This window comes from Gouania willdenowi, chromosome 3, assembly GCF_900634775.1.
Source record: "Gouania willdenowi chromosome 3, fGouWil2.1, whole genome shotgun sequence".
NCBI classification, from domain to species: domain Eukaryota; kingdom Metazoa; phylum Chordata; class Actinopteri; order Blenniiformes; family Gobiesocidae; genus Gouania; species Gouania willdenowi.
The window spans coordinates 31,801,171-31,819,169 of record NC_041046.1 but is presented as its reverse complement, the minus strand read 5'-3'; the positions used below and the strand labels follow the sequence as shown (position 1 = coordinate 31,819,169).

Genomic DNA, 17,999 nt, shown 5'->3' with positions numbered 1-17,999 from the left:
CTGCCCTCATAAAAGCTGTGTAATTAATTTTCCAAGTGTTTATTCGCAGAAGTTCTAAAATCTATTGTTTGCTTTCTGTCCTGTCCATAACGCATTAAAGATGGAAAAACTGGACTAAATTAGTAAAATAACTTCTTACATTAGTCATTTTGGGAAAACATCACTTCTTATCTTGTCTTTTAAGATATTTTACTTGCAATTTAAACTTTATGCAGGTATAGGTTATTTGCAATTTTTCTGTTTTTAATATTCCATTTATTTGAATTTCATCATCATCCTTTCACATAAAAAAACCACCATCCTCATGTCTGTCTAACCACTGGAAAATAAATTATGCTGAAATAGTTTTTGACAAAACTGATTACATTTATATGTCGTGGAAATTAGATTTCCCCTGGGTCCAATTACCTGTGGAGAAAAATACGCACAAAAATGTAGACAGTTGGGTCATTTGAATAGTTTTTTTTTTTTACTTCTGTTAATGGTTGCATGTTTGTTGACAAAAACCTTTGGGGAAATATACAATATGATGTCAAAACCATCATTGAAAACATTTGTGTCTGCCAGAGTTGTGTACAATGATAGGTTCACAAGCCACTAAAAGAACAAGAAGAAGCGACACCATTAGCTAAAACCAACTTAATGCTAATTCTTGTTACCATTGTGTTGCACTAATTCACATTTAGTGCCAAAGTGGTCTACATGGCAAACAGGATGAGGAATGCAACCATCAGACAAAACAGCCCCATAGCCTCAGACAAAGCAAAGCCTAGGATGGCGTAAGAGAAGAGCTGCTGCTTCAGAGAAGGATTCCTGTAACAAAAGACGCACACACTTAAAATAAGACTTGGATATAGTTTAAGTGTAACAAGCATTTAGATTCATAACAGTGTGTTATTAGTCATCTTTACCCCAAAATATTACTACTAGTCATTGTGCCTTATTCTTTCCTTTTAAAACCATTAGTACTCTGGCTTTAATGTACCTAGCATAGCCGATGATGAGGCTACCAAACACGGTCCCAATCCCTGCTCCAGATCCAGCCACTCCCACTGTGGCAGCTCCTGCTCCGATAAACTTTGCAGCGGTGTCGATGTCCCGGCTCACAGCACTGGTCTGGAAGCCTCGGACTGCCAGCTGCTGCATGGATGGGGCGACGCTCTGAGGCAAAAGTGAAACAGTCTGAAATGGGAAAAACGGGTAAGTGGAGAATTTAAATTATCGGAGAAAAAATGCAGATAAAATAGTTGTGTAAAGTAATTTCTCATTTATGGGTGAAATTGTTTTATATTACAGCCTGAAGGTGCGTTCACACCGAACGCAACTTCAGCAACTTTAGGGACTAGATTACATTTAAAATCTATGTAAATGACATCAAGCGACCGCCCTTCCAGCGACTAGATTATGCACGACAAGTCACTCAAAGTTGAAAATTGAGAAAATTGAGTTTCTCCTCAGGTCAGAGAAGAGTATGTCTGCAGAGCTGGAGGCTAAACTGAGAGGGCTGTACATTTCTACGGCTGCATGTTTACAGCCTTTTAAATTAAGTGCAGCCCTCTCAGGGTTGTCACGTCACTGGAGCAATGAAGCGACAAAGTAAGCAAAAAGCATCACTATGTTCAAGCGACTCATCAGGGGCGATTTAAGCAACTATAGTCGCTGAAATCGCATTCGGTGTGAATGCACCTTAAAACAAAAGGCCAAGTTGTCTTTACCAAGCAGGGTAACAAAGGAATTTTGCTAGATCTGCTACCTCACAACCTCACATGCTGGGTTCCTGCTTTAAAACTTAAACATGCTTTTCAGATAAGGACATTTATCAGTCCCCTGGACTGCAGAGTATCCTCTTCGTCGAAACTTTATTGGGTTATAAAATTAGGTAAGTATCGCACCTCTGACTTCCTGCCATCTGACACGACCGCTGCAGAGATTGGTCTGCACAGCACCCGGGATCCAGCACGGACCTGCAGAAATATGAAGATATACATAAAACACACAAAGACACAGATGGCTCTTTTGGGCTTTACAGGACATGGACTTAACAGTTATAAAAACATCCACTTGGAATTGTGAGCTACATGATATTTACAGGAAACAATGATTAACTAAAAGGATAACATTGATCTAAGCCATCTCTTTCCTATCTGCTGCCTTAATGATTTAGTGGGTATTACTGGGACGCTCCTATTAATCAGCAATGGATGATGGCAGGGCTATTGGCAAAACAGATAACTATAGGGAGCTAGTGGTGGTCGAATGATGGCACAACATATAATTAGTATATATGTCAAAGGGACAGCCCTAAGGTAAATCCTCAGTCTGTCTTCAGACCTGACTAATCCACATTAGATCAAGGCAGGGGCAAAGACAGCAAAGCTTTCCAGGCATGCTGGTGAGAACTCAGAAGTAGCCTGAACTTCATAGCCATGAATCAGGTGAGCCCTTATCCCAACAACGAATGAAAGTTAATCACACATGCCAAAAAAGCTAAAGGACATAAACATGGAAAAGGACGATTAAATGTTTGAGGACTTTGAAAAATGATCTGCTATTTTTAGCCACTATATTCTGAGCAGATTGGTTTTGAAAACCTGCAAATGATTCTGCTGCTGATTGAAATCTACCTGTAATCTTTTACAACTTCATGTCCTCTCACTTTACTCTACGCCTTTTCACCACCATTACAATCCATGTGAAATATGTATGATTGTATTCGTATGTGTACATGAGTGTATGCTTGTTTTATTTTTGCATTTCTTTTTTTATTTTCAATTTAGATTTTGTTCAATATTTTCATTGTCTTTTGAAATTGATTTGTGTGTACTACTATGTTTATGTTTATATATTATTTTTCCTCACACATCAAAGATTATTTGTGCAATTTGATAGCCTTTATTTTAAATTGTATGCATTTATTGAAAAGGTTGGAACTCTTATACAAACATTTTGGGATTAGTTCCCTCCTTGCACCTTTAACGTAGTTTTTCTTTTGATTGTATCGCTGGGTCTATGGGTAGCCACCGTGCCAGGATGGCTGAGTGGTCTAAGGCCCCGAACCCATTAATGAATCCTTCTGCTGCCGTGGGTTCGAATCCTGCTTTTGTCATATATATATTTTTTCATTTTAACATATTTAACACGGCAAATTCCACTTTTAAAAACACATATCTCAAAAATTTACATTTTAGCGTGTTTCCTGGGTTAGGCTTAAAAACACATATACGAAAAATATAAAAATGTTAGGATATTTCCTGGGTTAGGGCTAAAATAAAAGGGTTAGCTGGGTAGCTACAAATAAATTAACTAAAATAAAACTGACGGAAGTTTAAGTCACGTGGTGCACCTATCACGTCACCTAAACTGGCCAATGAGGGGCGCTGCGTGAGAATAGACTGGATGTCTATTGATACGTTTCCGTATCAACAGCCACAACCTAAATTAAATGAAAATGCATGAATGTTCTGAACTCCCACATCAGACAGTTAAAACTAATGCTTGGCCACTTATCTTGCTTTGACGTTATTTAAGTCCCAGATTCAAAATGTCCTGAATAATTCTTGCATGTTTAAACTGGTTAAAGTCAGATGTCCTTGATGCAGGAGCTGACATTACCATACTTTAACATGGGGTTAGAGCAGGCCTAAGGTTAGTCTGCACTGCTTAAAGTCAATGTTTCAACCAGCATCGTGTAATACATCATTTTCAGACAGATAACGTGTTGATGTGCAGTACACAGTAGATTCATACACACTGACCAGAGAGGGCGTGGAGACGAACTTAGCACAGGCGTACATAGTGAAGGGACGTCTGGGTCAGATCAACCAAAGCAGCGGTAAAATCTGCAGGAAACAGCACACACGACTAAACACATTAGATCGTTGGTTAGGTTACACTATAATTAGTTGGTAAACTAAGAAAGAACACGGTGAACCAAGTTAAACAGACTCGTGAGTAAGGTCAAGATCAACAATAATGACGCTCAATATGGTTGAAAAAAGACAGTTTGGAAACAGCTGCAGCGCTGAGATGCACTAATGTTGTAATAATAACAGAATACCTGAATTACACAGAGACGTCACCGTGTTATGAGTATGTATAATAGAGTTTAAGAAGGAGAAGGTTAGCTCTCACCGGTCTGAGGTAGAGGTCGAACACACGAGAGACATGCGCATGCGCAGAGGCGCGTCTTAGCACTTGATTTCCGGTGACGTAAATGCGGGGACGCTCATCAATGGGGCCCGGTGTCCTCAAAGCAGGGGTCTGATCTAAATATATATCTATAAATAAATATCTATAAATATCTAATATTCTCATTAAATAAAGGCGAAGTAAATGTTGAGCAAAAGACACAATAGCAAAATATTCAGCTAATCTGAAAAACAAAAACATATTACGGTTACAATAGTAATAGTAATAGTAACAGTATAGAACACAATTGCATGCAACCTTCTCTCTAACATTGGTCAAAACCTGTAAAAAAAAAAAAAAAAAAAAAAAACAGCTTAAACACGAGATGTGACATCTGCCCTCTCCTTTTTTATTTATTTATTTATTTATTTATTTATTTATTTTAATATCTTTCCTCATAATAAAGTCTGACTTAACAGTCAAAATTATGCAAAGAATAATAAATGTATTATTATTTTACGTATATTATAGAATAAAAAATGCATAGTTGAAAGGATGTTTTGTTAGTTGACGACATATGCAGACATGGTTAACAAAAAAAAAAAAAGAAAAGAAAAAAGAATGGAAGAAACAAGAAAAACATAAAAATTAAGCTAGTTTTGTTCCAGTCAAATGTATGAAACAATGAAAATAGGAAACATAAAGGGCAGAAATCCTTTCTCAAATCTTCAAAATACGTGGCAAATATCTTTCTACAAACTACATTAATATTTTTTTTGTAAATCTGAAGTTATTTCAAATTGTAATTATGTTTTTAATGCATCCAATTGAGTAACAATACAAATTCACGTGTTATTTATTAAAGATAAATAAATAAATACTGAATACAAAAACAACAATTTTTTTTTCCGATAAGGCAGGATTTGGTCATTTTCACTGAACATGTGTGCCACAACTCCCAACCAATAATAAATACATTTAAATAAGTAACCATTCTTCTTTTACTTTATAGTGACACAATCAGGAGTCAGTCACCAGTTAAAGTAGACTGAAGTAGTTGAAAATAAAAACCTTTAAAAAAAAAAAACAAGACAATGTCGCCAATAAATTCCTGGTACAAATTCATGTTTAAAATTAAATGTATAAAAACGTTCCCAGATGTCTGCAAATTAATGAATGAAATTAAATAAAGGGAAAGCACAACATATGAACTGTTTTTTTTAATTTTTTTTATTTATTTATTCATTTTTTAATTGTAGTAAACAGCTGAACGCCACCAGATGGCAGAAAAACATCACACTGGAAACCCTGTACCATAATTTGTGCGGGTTGTCTGGGATATTTTGTCCAAAGATGTATGTTGAAAACCTCAGTATTATTTGAGTCAACACTTGTTGACGTTAATCACACAAACAGCTCATGTGTGAGCGCTTGAATAAATAGCAATATAATTTACACTTAAAAACAAAGCCGGGTGAAATGGATCTGTTAGATTATCTGATCAGTAAAACGTTGAGTCTCGTTTTCCTTTTTTATCAAACCATCAAATTCGTGGTACGTGCATAGAATTTGAATGGAAGCACAGTCACGTCTTCATATTTCGGGTCGAATTGAACCCTATCGCCAATCTGTCAGGCTTTAATCAAGATTATAGTGTGTGATTTATAAATATGTTTCCTGATATGCTTTGTCATTTGTTAAGATGGCATAAAAACACCATTGGACTGAATATCTACATATGGATCCATGGTACTCATCGAAGTAATTAATCATATTTGTATATTTAAAGAATCAATTTGGTCAATGCTTTATCATATACTATAGTCTACATCTACCGCCATTAAAAATGAATGTGGGTTTTCCCCATCTCTAATTGTATTTCCTAAATCTACATCAAATATTCATTCCCTGGCTTTAAGTGGGCTTTCCCTTCTCAGAGATGCATGTCTGGACGCCCCCACAGAAGAGATCTCCATTTGGTGAAGCGGAAGGGAGATTCCTCAGCTCTAAGCCGACCCCCCCTCCTACTCCTCCGTGATGTCACGCGCCGAGACGTGACACTGTGGGGCGATTCCCTTCCTACGTCACTCACTCCCATATAAATACTGCTAACACAGACTCACACTGTAGCAAAAACCTCTGAACAACTAGCACCGGTGTCCAAACTGAGGATTACTGCTTTTTATTCTTTGGATTTATTTCCAAGACTGTGGTAAGTAGAATAACTAATGTTTGGTTTTTACATTATTTGGGAGCTTTAACACAAAGAGTCAACTATCTAGAAAATATACCATGATTTGAAGTGTAATAGTTTATTACTTTTGATGGAAGTATTCGTTGCAGTGCATTGATTTGTGTGTAGGGTAGAGGTTTTATCTTTCAAAGTATCACAAATTTACGCACAGATGCGTCTGTCCACAGACACTCCATCAGCGCACACAATGACTCTGAACAAAGGTGACAAATTGCGGAACATGGACAAGAGGAGGGGGAGCATGCCCTTCCCCATGAACCTGCCCAACCTGCACAGGAGGAGCATGCCGGTGGACGACCGCGATCTGCGCGCCACGACGCCCCAGACGGGACAGACGGACGAACTGTCCAACCTGCTGAGATCCACCTCCTACTCTCCGGGGGAGCAGCAGCACCGAGACAGCTGCGCGTCCGACTCCTCAGACTCAGTGATCTCCACCGGCAGCGAGACCGACTCCCAGGTCTACAAGGTGGTCCTCCTGGGGGAGCACGGAGTGGGCAAGACCAGCCTGGCGAGGGTGTTTGGAGGAGATGAAGACTGTGGTCACGACTACGATGAAGCAGGTAAATGATGAGTCATCTGTCCTGGCAGCACACACTGATGAATAGATGGCCATTGTCTGTGGGGCCACAATGTGAATACAAACCAGAGGTCTGCTAATTTTATTTCATATTGCAGATAAAAGGTGGAATTAAAAACATTTTAACTCAGTTATTCTGCTTGTATTTTTGGCATTTGGTTAAAATATCATAACCAAAAATAAATAAATATTCAGATTCTCTTCAACAATTTGTGTCCAAACAAAATAATTAGTGGTTTTTTTTTTGTTCATATAATTACAGATGGTTAGAATTTCAAAATTAGTGTTGATTTTTTTTTTTTTTTCCATTTTATTTTGTCTTAAATTTATTTATTTATTTTTTTCAGTGTTTCAGATTAGTGTTTAAAGCAGAAAAAGCGGTTTATCCTCCTGTTTATTTTAATGTGTAACAGTATTATCATGTGTTTTATGCTGTTTGTAGCAGAGCTTTCCAACTACAGGCTTCTTGTTTTGACACAAAAGAGTTGACATTGATTATTGCTATTTCCACCCAGGCACCAATTTTGCTCTCAGTAGTTCATCTATCAGGCACGAATCCAAATGCATAATATGAAGAGAACATGAAAGAACAGTGACGCATGCTCACAAAATGATATCAATATATTTTTTGATTAATAGTGTGTTTCACCATATATATATATATAGATATATTTTTTTGTTCCCCTTCAGGAAACACTTATGACAGATCCATCGTGGTGGATGAGGAAGAGACAGCCATTGTGCTGTATGATATCTGGGAACAGGTGAGAACCATCAAACATTATTGACACATTTGGCATTGATTATGGGAAAATTGATGATATTTCAAACAATGAGAATGATGAATGTGAGCCGTGCTGATGTAGATATACTCTTTCCTCCTGAAGGATAACAGTCAGTGGCTGAAGGAGCAGTGCATGAGGATGGGAGACGCCTACATCATTGTCTATTCAGTGACGGACAAATCAAGCTTTGAGAAGGCGTCGGAGCTCCGTATTCAGCTGCGCAGAGCCAGGCAGTCAGAGAATATTCCTATAATCCTTGTGGGCAACAAGAGTGACCTGGTGCGGTCCAGAGAGGTGTCTGTAGATGGTAAGTTTGTTTCAAGGTGTACAACGTTTAGAGAACTGATAGAATAAAAGGAAAAAACAGTATTTCTAAATTAAAAATTATATTTTTGAAATGGTTTTTGACATTATTACAGTAAATCTATGCTTTCCAGTTGACTGACCAGAACCAATAATGGCTTGTATTGAAATAAGAAAGAGAGAGAAAGAGATTTTAACCACATAGGACTTTTAATAAAAACATTTTATTGTTAAAAATGCATCAGTACAATTCTAAGTTTCTTTTTAATTCTTTATTGCAGAGGGAAGTGCCTGTGCCGTAGTTTTCGACTGCAAGTTCATAGAGACGTCTGCATCCCTTCACCACAACGTGCAGGACCTATTCGAGGGCATTGTCAGACAGATCCGCCTGAGAAAAGACAGCAAAGAGGAGAATGCGCGACGCATGGCCAACTGCAGACGCAGGGAGAGCATCAGCAAGAAGGCCAAGCGGTTTCTGGGGCGCATGGTCGCACGCAAGAACAAGAAGATGGCTTTCAGGCAGAAATCAAAGTCCTGCCATGACCTAACAGTTCTCTGAGGGGACACAATCGACACAAGGACTTCTCCTTTCTTTAGCCTCTGAAGACCAGACGCTGTGTGTGTTTTAACACTAACCCTAAAGGACTAATAGAGTTGTACAGAGATATATTTTTGTTTTTCAGACATTAAACAAGTCCAAACGGAGGCCAGAGTTGATAACAATGACTGGCACTGATTATAATATCATGATAGAGATGATAACCTGCATGAGGCTTTGGATATATTTGTTATATTTTATTTGCCTTAAACATGGTGCCATCATATTTGCATCAGTAAGAGAAATCAGCACAGGCTTGTTGTTTCTGTTTGATTGCAAAGGTTGACTTGGGGGTTGGGGTATTGTTGTGCTCCTTTATCTGGGGAGGGGGGGGGTTTGTGTATATATTGTACCATGAATGATGCTGAATGGACATCTCAATATTTTCCAAGACAAGTTAATGGATCGCAATCCTATAGGTTTAGGTTATCTGGAGTCATATTTACTTGAAATGTGGTACGCAGGTTCGTACTACTGCCAAGTTACTGAGAACCAATCACGGCTCACTGAAAACTGCTGTTATTCTTTGTTGTTATAAAACATTGAATCCAGGTTGTGAATGTATAAGTAAAGCAATAAGTTATATTAGTCTTGTGAAAAATGACATGATTTGAAAAGACTTTGTTTACGTCGAGTTCCTTTTTTCAATAAAATGAAAAGAAATGATGATAATAAGCATGACTTCTGGTCTTTATACTTCAGCAAATTTCTCGGTCAGGTGAAACAAAACAACCAAAAGTTGTCTCACTGATTTAAATGACATTAATATTCATGAGATTGTATCAGTGGAATGGAGCTTGACTTGGCCATTGGTTTTACAGGCAGGAAACAAGGTAGTTAAGCATGTTCTCTGAAGGTGTTAACCATTAATCTACTGAGGGAGTACAAGAACACCAATTTTCCACCAAATTTACATATTGGTGTTTCTGTGAAGGAGTTCACACATCTTTTGGAGAAGGTAAGATGACGCATCTTTGCTGAAATTGGACTAAAGTTGTAATTTTGACCAAATAAACATACTGCTAATGAAATAAGTCGTCTTTGTTTACATGGAATGTGACAGTTGTTCAGTAACCCTTAAATCAGCCATGTCAAGCATCATGCTTTGCTAGCTGTCGTATTTCTGTGATCCTTCTGTTGCACTCATTGATTTGAATGTAAAAACAGTGACATCTGCATATGAAAGATTCCTAGACTGGTAAATCTGTAACTGTGCAGAATCGGTGTTGATTGTTGTTTACTTTGAAGTAAACTATTCCGTGGGAACGCATGGCTAACAAAGGACTAACACCAGGGATCGTCGCAGCTCTTATGGTAAGATGCTTGGGAGTTTAAAGTGTCAGGTTTTGTTCAGTTATCTGGATAATGACTTCCTCTTTGTAGAACTCATTTAACACACTGTCTCCCAGTTTGCAGTTCTTTGCTCAAAGGCACCATGCTCGGGGGCAAATGTTAAAATTGGTGTCCCTGAAAACTACGACGGTATTTTCCCATGGTATCTAGCTAAGGTAAGGCAATCTGCTTTTGTGGGGATAAGGAGGTATCGTCACATGCATTTTCATTGGAAATGAATAGAGACTACCTTAGGGTGATGCCTGTTATGTTGCCTGTTAAATCACTTCTTAGATTTTAGATCCATGAAGACAATCATACAAATCAGGCTTGAATGCTAGATGTACCAGGAAATCCTTGTGCTTATATTTGAAGATTCAACATTTATAGTCAGCCAATGGCATTGATGTTTTTTTGATTATTTGGTGATGATAAAAAAAAAAAAAAAAAAAAAAAACACCACTGAAAGACACAGACAAAGAATCTGGGTGATTGAGAAGTGAGAACTGCATCAAAGCCTTTTTTTTTCCATTTCCTTTTGTCAAACTTTAGTGCTATTTGAATGCACGTCATCTCAGCTTTATTCTTGGTACAATAATAGAGCTCATCCAACGTCAGCCTCAGCCTCTGCAATTAGTCGGACTGTGTGGCAGGGGGATTGTTTCTGTTCATATATGTCACTCAGACATCCATTGGATTGTGTCATGGTTGTTTTTGCGGTAATGTGATGTCATCTCGTTCTGTGTATGATGCAGTCAGCTCAGTCTTTGTCTCAGACTCATTAGTGCATGACTCACTCACCAATCATGATAAATGGACAAAATGAAGCTCTCTTTGGGTGATAAATGGAAAGAGCGCCATTCATTCAGATGCGTTTAGGGTAAAATGTCCTCATGAAATGTTTTTCCTCACTGAGGTCTGTCAGTTATTTGATTTCATGCTAACGAGACATTGATGTTGCAAAGATACACTATAGATATTTTATACATCATGTTTTACTCACTGTGCACATACAAATTGAACAGTTTAATTAAAAAAGTGAATTATTTTGTTTAAAACAAACACCAAATTACATCAAATGTCAATAAGATTATTGTTAAAATTCAAAAACCTTTTGTCATTTTTTAATCAAAAATAAAAACCTATAATACCGTTAGATTTACCCACTTATAGGTAATATTTGAAAAAAAAAAAAAAACCTCAAAGGGTTTTTGAACAAAGCAAGTGCAGCGGCATCAATCATAAGGTATTGACATTCCAATAGTTTTACCCCTAGAATTATTGATTGTTGGCCAAAATTCAAGTTAATCATTGATTTGATATTAGGTTTTGTTTTGTAGGTATTTGACTCCATAGAAATATGAGTGGCTCGTTTTCAAGATTATCAATCGGCTGATATAGTCATAACATCACCCTCACAGACATTTCTGAGGGTTTGGGATCAATTGATCAGCAAGACACTGTTTGGTGCTTTCAGTTATTATTTTTGGTCTGCATGGCCAAGAGTTTGATTCCTGATCAGTTATTTCTTCTTATTTCAGTTACTTCAATCATAATAACTCAATCAATATGTACAGTATGGTTAGACAAACATGGGTAAGTTAGTATATAGAGCTATTTTCTTTAGTGTAAGCCAGGGGTCTGCAACCTGTGGCTCTGGAGCCTCATGTGGCTCTTTGACTTTTTTTGTAATGGCTCCCTATAGCTTCAAAAAATATATACTAAAATAATGAATTATTTCTTACAGAGGGGCATTCATCACAAAATGATGATTAATGGCATTCACTTCAAATAGAATTATGATAAAACAATTGGTTAACCTAAAAATAAATCACATTGTGCAATAACTTTGCCATGCACTACCTACATCACCTCCTGCAACATAGAGACCATCAACTTTCCTTGCACCTGGGGCTAACCTTAAGTTTGAAATCCCTGGTAAAATAACTAAACTAACAAAAAGACTATTCGAGAAGAAAATTGAGATTTTATGTGAGTGAGAAAAGATTTATTTGAATGTCAACATGCCGGCTAAATAAGCATTGCTTGATATGTTGCAAGAAATTAGCATGTGTTGACCAACATGATCATGTGTTATCTAATTTAAGTTATTTTCTGTAGCCCTTCAAATCCAATAACTCATAAAATTATTTGATATTGTATTAACTGTATAGAATTTTATACACTATATTGTCTTCACTGAGAAGGTATTTTTTCAGCTCCAGAAGGACTTTAATCCAGGTAAGATGAGGCAAAAATGGCTCCTTTGAAAGTAAAGGTTTCAGACCCCTGGTATAAGCCATCAGTGTCTGTCATAAGCTGTTTGGTGTCCCTGGCAAGAATTTAGGAGGCACCCGTTTAGATGTCCTAGCATCCTCACTTAGGCCTATACTGCCATTCTTAACCTCCTTCCTCCACCAAGTGTTGAGTGATGCTGTTTGATTTCATGGATGCTTTTAAACAACATACATCTTCAAATCAGAAACGTTAAAAAGCCGAGCATTTTCAAATGAAAACATCAAAACCAAAACGACTTATTCAGGCTTAAATCCTGGGTTCATTAACAGCATCATCAGCTAAAAGTTCTTGTTTCTTAGGGATGTCCATCTTTAATTGTTAACAAGGTTCTCTGTCTGGTTTTTTTGTGTCATTTTGTCACAGCTCCACAGTCTGCCGGCTAATTACAGTGACCTGGTAGTAACAGGTGATGACGAAGGGATATTTGGAGTTGATGCTCAATTTCTGTATGCTCTGAAGCCCCTGGACAGAGAGAAACAGCCATCCTACTCTCTTCAGGTAAAAAAAAAAACACTGTGTTATTAAATTTGAAATTTTTTACACAAAGTTCATAAAAGACAAACTGTGTCTCCATGGAGAATACAGCTCTCATTATTTGGATATGCGTGTTTTTACGCGGTACAGGTGTCCTTCAGAACATCGGTGCATCGTCAGACCTTCACAGTTGAAGTGTGTGTCATTGACAAGAATGACAATGTCCCCACTTTTATTGAGGAGAGCATGAGAGGCAGCGTGCAGCTCGGGCTGTTGAAAGGTATGAAAACCTTGAGCTCTGATTGGATTCTGTAATACAAAAGTTTTTCAGCGTGAGACACATTTGTCTGTCGGCTCTGCTTTTTCACCACATGATTTTTGTGGCTAACCATGAAAAAAGAAGCTGATGTCAAAGCTAATATCAGGATGTGTACATTTAATGCTCCTACAAACTTGATTAGTGATGGTTCTGCCAGTTCATAAAATATCTTTAGTCCATTTGAATTTTTTTTATTTTTTTTTTAAATTTATGTTAACCATTTAAATTCAGGTAGACAAAATATTCAATCTACTACGTTAGTGACTATTTTAGGAAACTGTCACATTATTTTTTTATTGCTGTGACAAGCAGGTCTTTAAGGAGCAACTGTAATCAGATATGAAGGGTATAAACGTTAAATTGCTGTGTACAGACTGGTTTTCTTTTATTGAAGTTGTGACAACTACAACAATCCATTCGTCAGTGGTAGGAATATGTTGTCCCCATTGCACTGCCTGATCCAATCCTCACTTTAACACATACTGCAGTATATTTAGGGTGAATTTGGTTTAACATTCCTTGAAAGATTTAGGAATCTCAAAACTCCTTCTTCTTTGCAGAGTGGTGGTACATTTCAGAGAACACCAAACATACAGTTACAAACTACTCCATATTTGTATTCAAATTTGGTTTACTAGTCCACAAGTACACATTACCAGTAAAGCAAGAAGTGAAACTAGTACTACTAATATACTGAAAAATGTTCCATAGTACTGCTAGTAAGACTTATATATTACTAGTACAGTGCCTGTCAGAAGTATGTATTCATACAGTGGGAGCTTAAGTAAAGTTGTCAATTATGGCTAAATAAGTATGTGTTTGATGGTTAATTTGTAGGTTGCAAAGTCTTCCTGCTGTCTTTTTGAGTATTTTTTGTATAATTATTGTTTTTGTTGCCATTGTAGTGTGATTCTGGAGTCATTTTGTATTTTTTTTTCATCTTATTTGGTGTAGTTTTGTGCATTTCTGTTGTCACTCTGGGTGTATAAATATTTAGTTTTGTGAATTTTGAGTCATTTTCATATTTTTGTTGTCGTTTGGTGAATTTTTCTGTAATACATGTTTTTTCGAGTCATTTTGTGTGTTTTTTGAGCCTTTTTGTATATGTTTGTGCATTTCTGTTGTCATTTTGCGTACTTTTTAACAAAAATATTGTTTCGCTTTTTGTTTTATTTTACTCATTTAGTATATTTGTATTCTAAATACCTTATGTGTGAAGAGGATGTGTTTTTTCGCTACCTGCCCTCCTGGTTATCGTGCGGGACTCTCTCCATCTTTTTCGTGGGTTTTCTCTCCACACATGCACGTGCATCAGCTGTGCACGTGCACATACTCCGTCACAGGATGTTGAAATGCGGGTGTAGAGAAAAAAAAAGACGGACCCGCGAGAAGTATTTGCAACTTCACGGAAGAGTTCCGTGAACTCTTTGCAACTCTCTCTCTAAACAGCTCAGGGAGCGTTCAGCATGTACATCCAGGGTGCACATTAGGTCATATACCACATGGTGAAAATATCAGCGTTTAGAATTCCGAATCCGTGGAGAAATTTCCTTTTTTGCTGTTCGCTTTCAACATAACCGCGACCATTGGCAGCCAATAACTTCCAATAACTTCCGGGTCCAATCCGTCCAGTCTAAACAGCGAACAGTCAAACAAACATGAAAGTAAACATTTTGAAATGACCAAATGACTCCAACATAACGGATGCACACACTCAAGGTATTTGGACGCCTTTGACAAAGTTTCAGGTCGAACACATACCGCGTCGGGGAGATATTCGCTTAACAAACACACACACGTATGCGGAACTTTCTTGCTTTTATAGGTAGATAGATAGATGCGCTAATAAGGGGCAGGGGAAAGTAAATTTAGGCTTGCCCTTTGTTTTCAAAAATATTATATATTATGATCCATCCTACTTCATTTGCAATAGGTCTACTAGTACTAAAAAGAGTATCAGTGAGATATTTTGAGTTCACTAGTAGTAGCTACTAGTAAACAAACATTTTGTTTTATTTGAAGAGTAAACTAGTGCATGAGTAGCCCTTACTAGTAAATCTGCGAGTTTACTTGCACATTTTTAAGGTCTACTAGTAAACAACTTTCCACCCATACTAAGGTAGTTATATAGGGAGTGGAGGTAGCATTCCCTCTTCTTGGCGTACATTTTCCAAACTTTAATAAAATAAATATTTCTCGCTTTAAATAACTTGGGTTTACAATACTTTTTTGCCACTGGTTCCAATCATGTAATACCTACTTCCGCCCATTGAATTGTGAATTGTGTCTGATCACACCTTATTTTTTATATTACCACCGACAGGGCTCACAGTCCAACAGGCTTTTTTCGAGTTCCTTCCTGCATTTCTCTGATCTACAGCAAACACTGTTTAATGTTTGCAATATTAAAAAAAAAAAGCAACATTACTAAAATCAGATATAAGAAGAAGACAATGGTATGTTTGCATCATACTTTGTCTCCAAACTGGGTGGGTCTTTTTGACTGCTCTGCAATTCCACACTTTTCAGTTTCTAATCATCCATCTCACAGCTTTTATGATGATTTGATCTCCAAGGAGAGGCTTGAAGATACATGTTTATGATGAATATTTACAGTAAGTTAAAATGGAAGACTTTCATTTGCCACTCCTTCTTCCTGTATCACAGGAATCCCATTCATGCAAGTGGAAGCTCGAGATCGTGATGATCGTAAAACAGCCCATGCTGAGCTGCGGTTCAGTCTGATGGAGCAGACGCCAAGAATTCCCTCAAGTCAGATGTTCTTTATTGACTCTAACACTGGAGAGGTCTCCCTCACTGAGGAAGGTAAATCTGGAATGAATCCTGTTGTTCAGAAATGGAAATGGTGAGATTTCTTTTATCCAAAATAAATTTACAGAAAAATACTTTACTTTAAAAAGGTCATTGGTCAATTTATTCAAGATGAACTTAACCCCAAAATCTATTTTTTTTCTGCTGATTTTTTAAAAATTTGGTATGAAGTAGTGGATTCTTGTCAAACTCCTGACATTTTAGTCCAAATATTTCAATTTGGTGTAATTTCCTGTAAATGTGTAAGAATGAATGCACTCTATGGGTTGAAACCCGGCTATTACACTTCCATTTTTCTTTTGGCTGAGAATTGTGATTTATGATGTTTTGGTGGCTTCTTACGACTCCAATCACCACTGTTGGCCCCGCCCCTCCTATTAAAACTAGCACCTGTTGACTCTGCAATATGTGGTCAAAAGTTTTCAGTACAGTTTTCCCAAATTCATTCAAAAAAATACAATTCTTATTATCATGTACATAATATACGAATGTTTGTAGAGTTGTACAACACAGTGAGTGTACAACATATATGTGAATTTATTTGTTTTTTTAAAAAAAATGCAAGGTTATTTTTTGGCACTCGGGTCATGTGACCACCGTTTTCTTCTGTTGCACAATTCTTCTCCACAGAGGAAACAGTGAAGCGACACTGCACCCAGCAGTTCATTTATGGTACTGCAGAAAAAATGAAGCAGAAAGCCGCCGACCGTCTGATTTTATAATGAATTTACAACATTAAACGTGGCGTCGACGCAAATTTTTGCAGTCAACATTATCAATTATGTAACTAATCATTTTTGGCATTATTGTATGTGTTACACACATTGTGGTTTGCACGAATCTCAGACAATACCTTTGCCCCTCCTGGCAAGAATCTCAAACTCTACGTATGGCACGCATGTCAGCCAAAACATCAGGGTTTAGTTACTCTTTAACTTACACTTTAAAATCACACTTTTTAGCCTCTTAATTGATTTTCACTGCGTGCGACTGTTTACGATCACATTCGCATTGCTATCATTAAGGTGATCTCGTAAACATATGTAATATCTATGTCACTGTGACTGCCCAGGAGCCTCTGCTCTGGACCCCGAGATGTGCGGCCGTTATAAGCTTTCAGTGATGGTGAAGGACATGGCCGGCAGGACAAACGCCTTCTTCACCACAGGCATCGTTACGGTGGAGGTAACTGGAAACACTTGGGCATCACCTGACCCTGTTCGACTTCAGGAGAACCTTCCCGGCCCTTACCCCATCCCCATCTCACAGGTCAGAGCCAAGAATCACAGCATCATTTGACACTTTAGCGTTATTATCTTAAATCAATGCTTAATGCAGTTACACACCAGATTTATGCATGTCATAAACCAAAGATGGTCAATACCGTAGAGCTAGTAAAGTGGCATCATGTTGCTAGTTGCTGTTTTTAGCACAGCTCTGGATCTCCCAAGGGACCAAATGTTGAATAATTGATGATTCCTAAATGCCATGGATCCTTTAAAGCTACCTTCTGATTAAGTCCCTTAAAATCTCACACCAGCCAATAAACTGCTCTGTAGAATAATCTATAAATTATTGAACAGCACAGGCAAAAATCACTGTAATTGCATCTGATCTGTCATATAGAAAGTGGCTTTATTTACTCTGTACAATGCAGTATATTACAGACTTTCCTCTTCTGTGAAATGACTGCGATGCATTCAAATATAAATAATATGAGAAAATAACTTAATGTCTTCACAGACAAAGAAGAAGTGGAACAATGCCCTGTATTTCAGAAAAATGAACAATGTTTATTTACTTCTTTTAATGCCTGTGTAAGAAATATATCCTCACAAAATCACATCACATACAGGTTTATTATCTTTTAGACACAGACAAGACAGAAAATATGACAAAATATTAATATTAGTTATTATCCTTGAGAAATAATAGTAATGTTAGTGATGTACTGGTAGTAGTAAAAGTGAAATAAAGCCCATACAAAATCATGCAGATCCCATCCATTATTGTACTCTTACTGTAAATCCTGTCTAAGGGTTTCTTACTGGTTTAACCTTTTGGCTGGTACAGTATTATCCATATCAGCTCCAAGT

The 17,999-nt window shown here is 37.3% G+C and overlaps 3 protein-coding genes across 7 annotated transcripts in view; 2 read left to right on the top strand and 1 right to left on the bottom strand.

The window, feature by feature from the left end:
• Positions 1 to 447: 447 nt before the first annotated feature.
• Positions 448 to 4,223, bottom strand: LOC114454899 (ATP synthase F(0) complex subunit C3, mitochondrial-like). Of its 2 annotated transcripts, none has more exons than XM_028435793.1 (5): positions 4,058 to 4,181; positions 3,756 to 3,839; positions 1,893 to 1,964; positions 986 to 1,182; positions 448 to 813 (listed from the first exon to the last, which is right to left on the bottom strand). In XM_028435793.1, exons 2-5 carry the CDS (start codon positions 3,792 to 3,794, stop codon positions 699 to 701), a joined length of 423 nt encoding a protein of 140 aa, XP_028291594.1. In that variant the 5' UTR covers positions 3,795 to 3,839; positions 4,058 to 4,181; the 3' UTR covers positions 448 to 698. The 2 variants fall into 2 exon arrangements, with proteins under 2 accessions (XP_028291594.1, XP_028291584.1); XM_028435783.1 differs by having other exon boundaries at positions 455 to 813; positions 4,132 to 4,223.
• Positions 4,224 to 6,252: 2,029 nt separating this feature from the next.
• rrad (Ras-related associated with diabetes) lies at positions 6,253 to 8,966 on the top strand. Its single transcript, XM_028439274.1, has 5 exons — positions 6,253 to 6,340; positions 6,550 to 6,945; positions 7,653 to 7,726; positions 7,850 to 8,054; positions 8,332 to 8,966. The coding sequence occupies exons 2-5, from the start codon at positions 6,570 to 6,572 to the stop codon at positions 8,607 to 8,609; spliced, it is 933 nt and encodes a 310-aa protein (XP_028295075.1). The 5' UTR covers positions 6,253 to 6,340; positions 6,550 to 6,569; the 3' UTR covers positions 8,610 to 8,966.
• A 38-nt stretch (positions 8,967 to 9,004) lies between these two features.
• cdh16 (cadherin 16, KSP-cadherin) overlaps positions 9,005 to 17,999 on the top strand; it is a 38,936-nt gene continuing 29,941 nt past the window's right edge. For 3 of the 4 annotated variants that reach the window (XM_028443266.1, XM_028443265.1, XM_028443263.1), the window contains exons 1-7: positions 9,005 to 9,606; positions 9,897 to 9,962; positions 10,058 to 10,156; positions 12,642 to 12,776; positions 12,903 to 13,032; positions 15,739 to 15,897; positions 16,976 to 17,172. In XM_028443266.1, coding sequence (XP_028299067.1) covers positions 9,918 to 9,962; positions 10,058 to 10,156; positions 12,642 to 12,776; positions 12,903 to 13,032; positions 15,739 to 15,897; positions 16,976 to 17,172 — 765 coding nt within the window. In that variant the 5' untranslated portion in view covers positions 9,005 to 9,606; positions 9,897 to 9,917. Of the gene's footprint in view, positions 9,607 to 9,866; positions 9,963 to 10,057; positions 10,157 to 12,641; positions 12,777 to 12,902; positions 13,033 to 15,738; positions 15,898 to 16,975; positions 17,173 to 17,999 lie in introns of all 4 variants that reach the window. The other variant, XM_028443264.1, reaches the window with a different exon arrangement.

Bases quoted from the DNA above. Each gene is read 5' to 3' on its own strand.
- LOC114454899 (XM_028435783.1), bottom strand. From the start codon at position 3,794: ATGTACGCCTGTGCTAAGTTCGTCTCCACGCCCTCTCTG. The intron at 1,965-3,755 runs GTCAGTGTGTAT...ATATTTCTGCAG, and splicing joins TCGTCTCCACGCCCTCTCTG to GTCCGTGCTGGATCCCGGGT. The intron at 814-985 runs GTACATTAAAGC...CTTTTGTTACAG, and splicing joins CTCATCATCGGCTATGCTAG to GAATCCTTCTCTGAAGCAGC.
- rrad (XM_028439274.1), top strand. From the start codon at position 6,570: ATGACTCTGAACAAAGGTGACAAATTGCGGAACATGGACAAGAGGAGG. The intron at 6,946-7,652 runs GTAAATGATGAG...GTTCCCCTTCAG, and splicing joins TCACGACTACGATGAAGCAG to GAAACACTTATGACAGATCC. The intron at 8,055-8,331 runs GTAAGTTTGTTT...TCTTTATTGCAG, and splicing joins CAGAGAGGTGTCTGTAGATG to AGGGAAGTGCCTGTGCCGTA.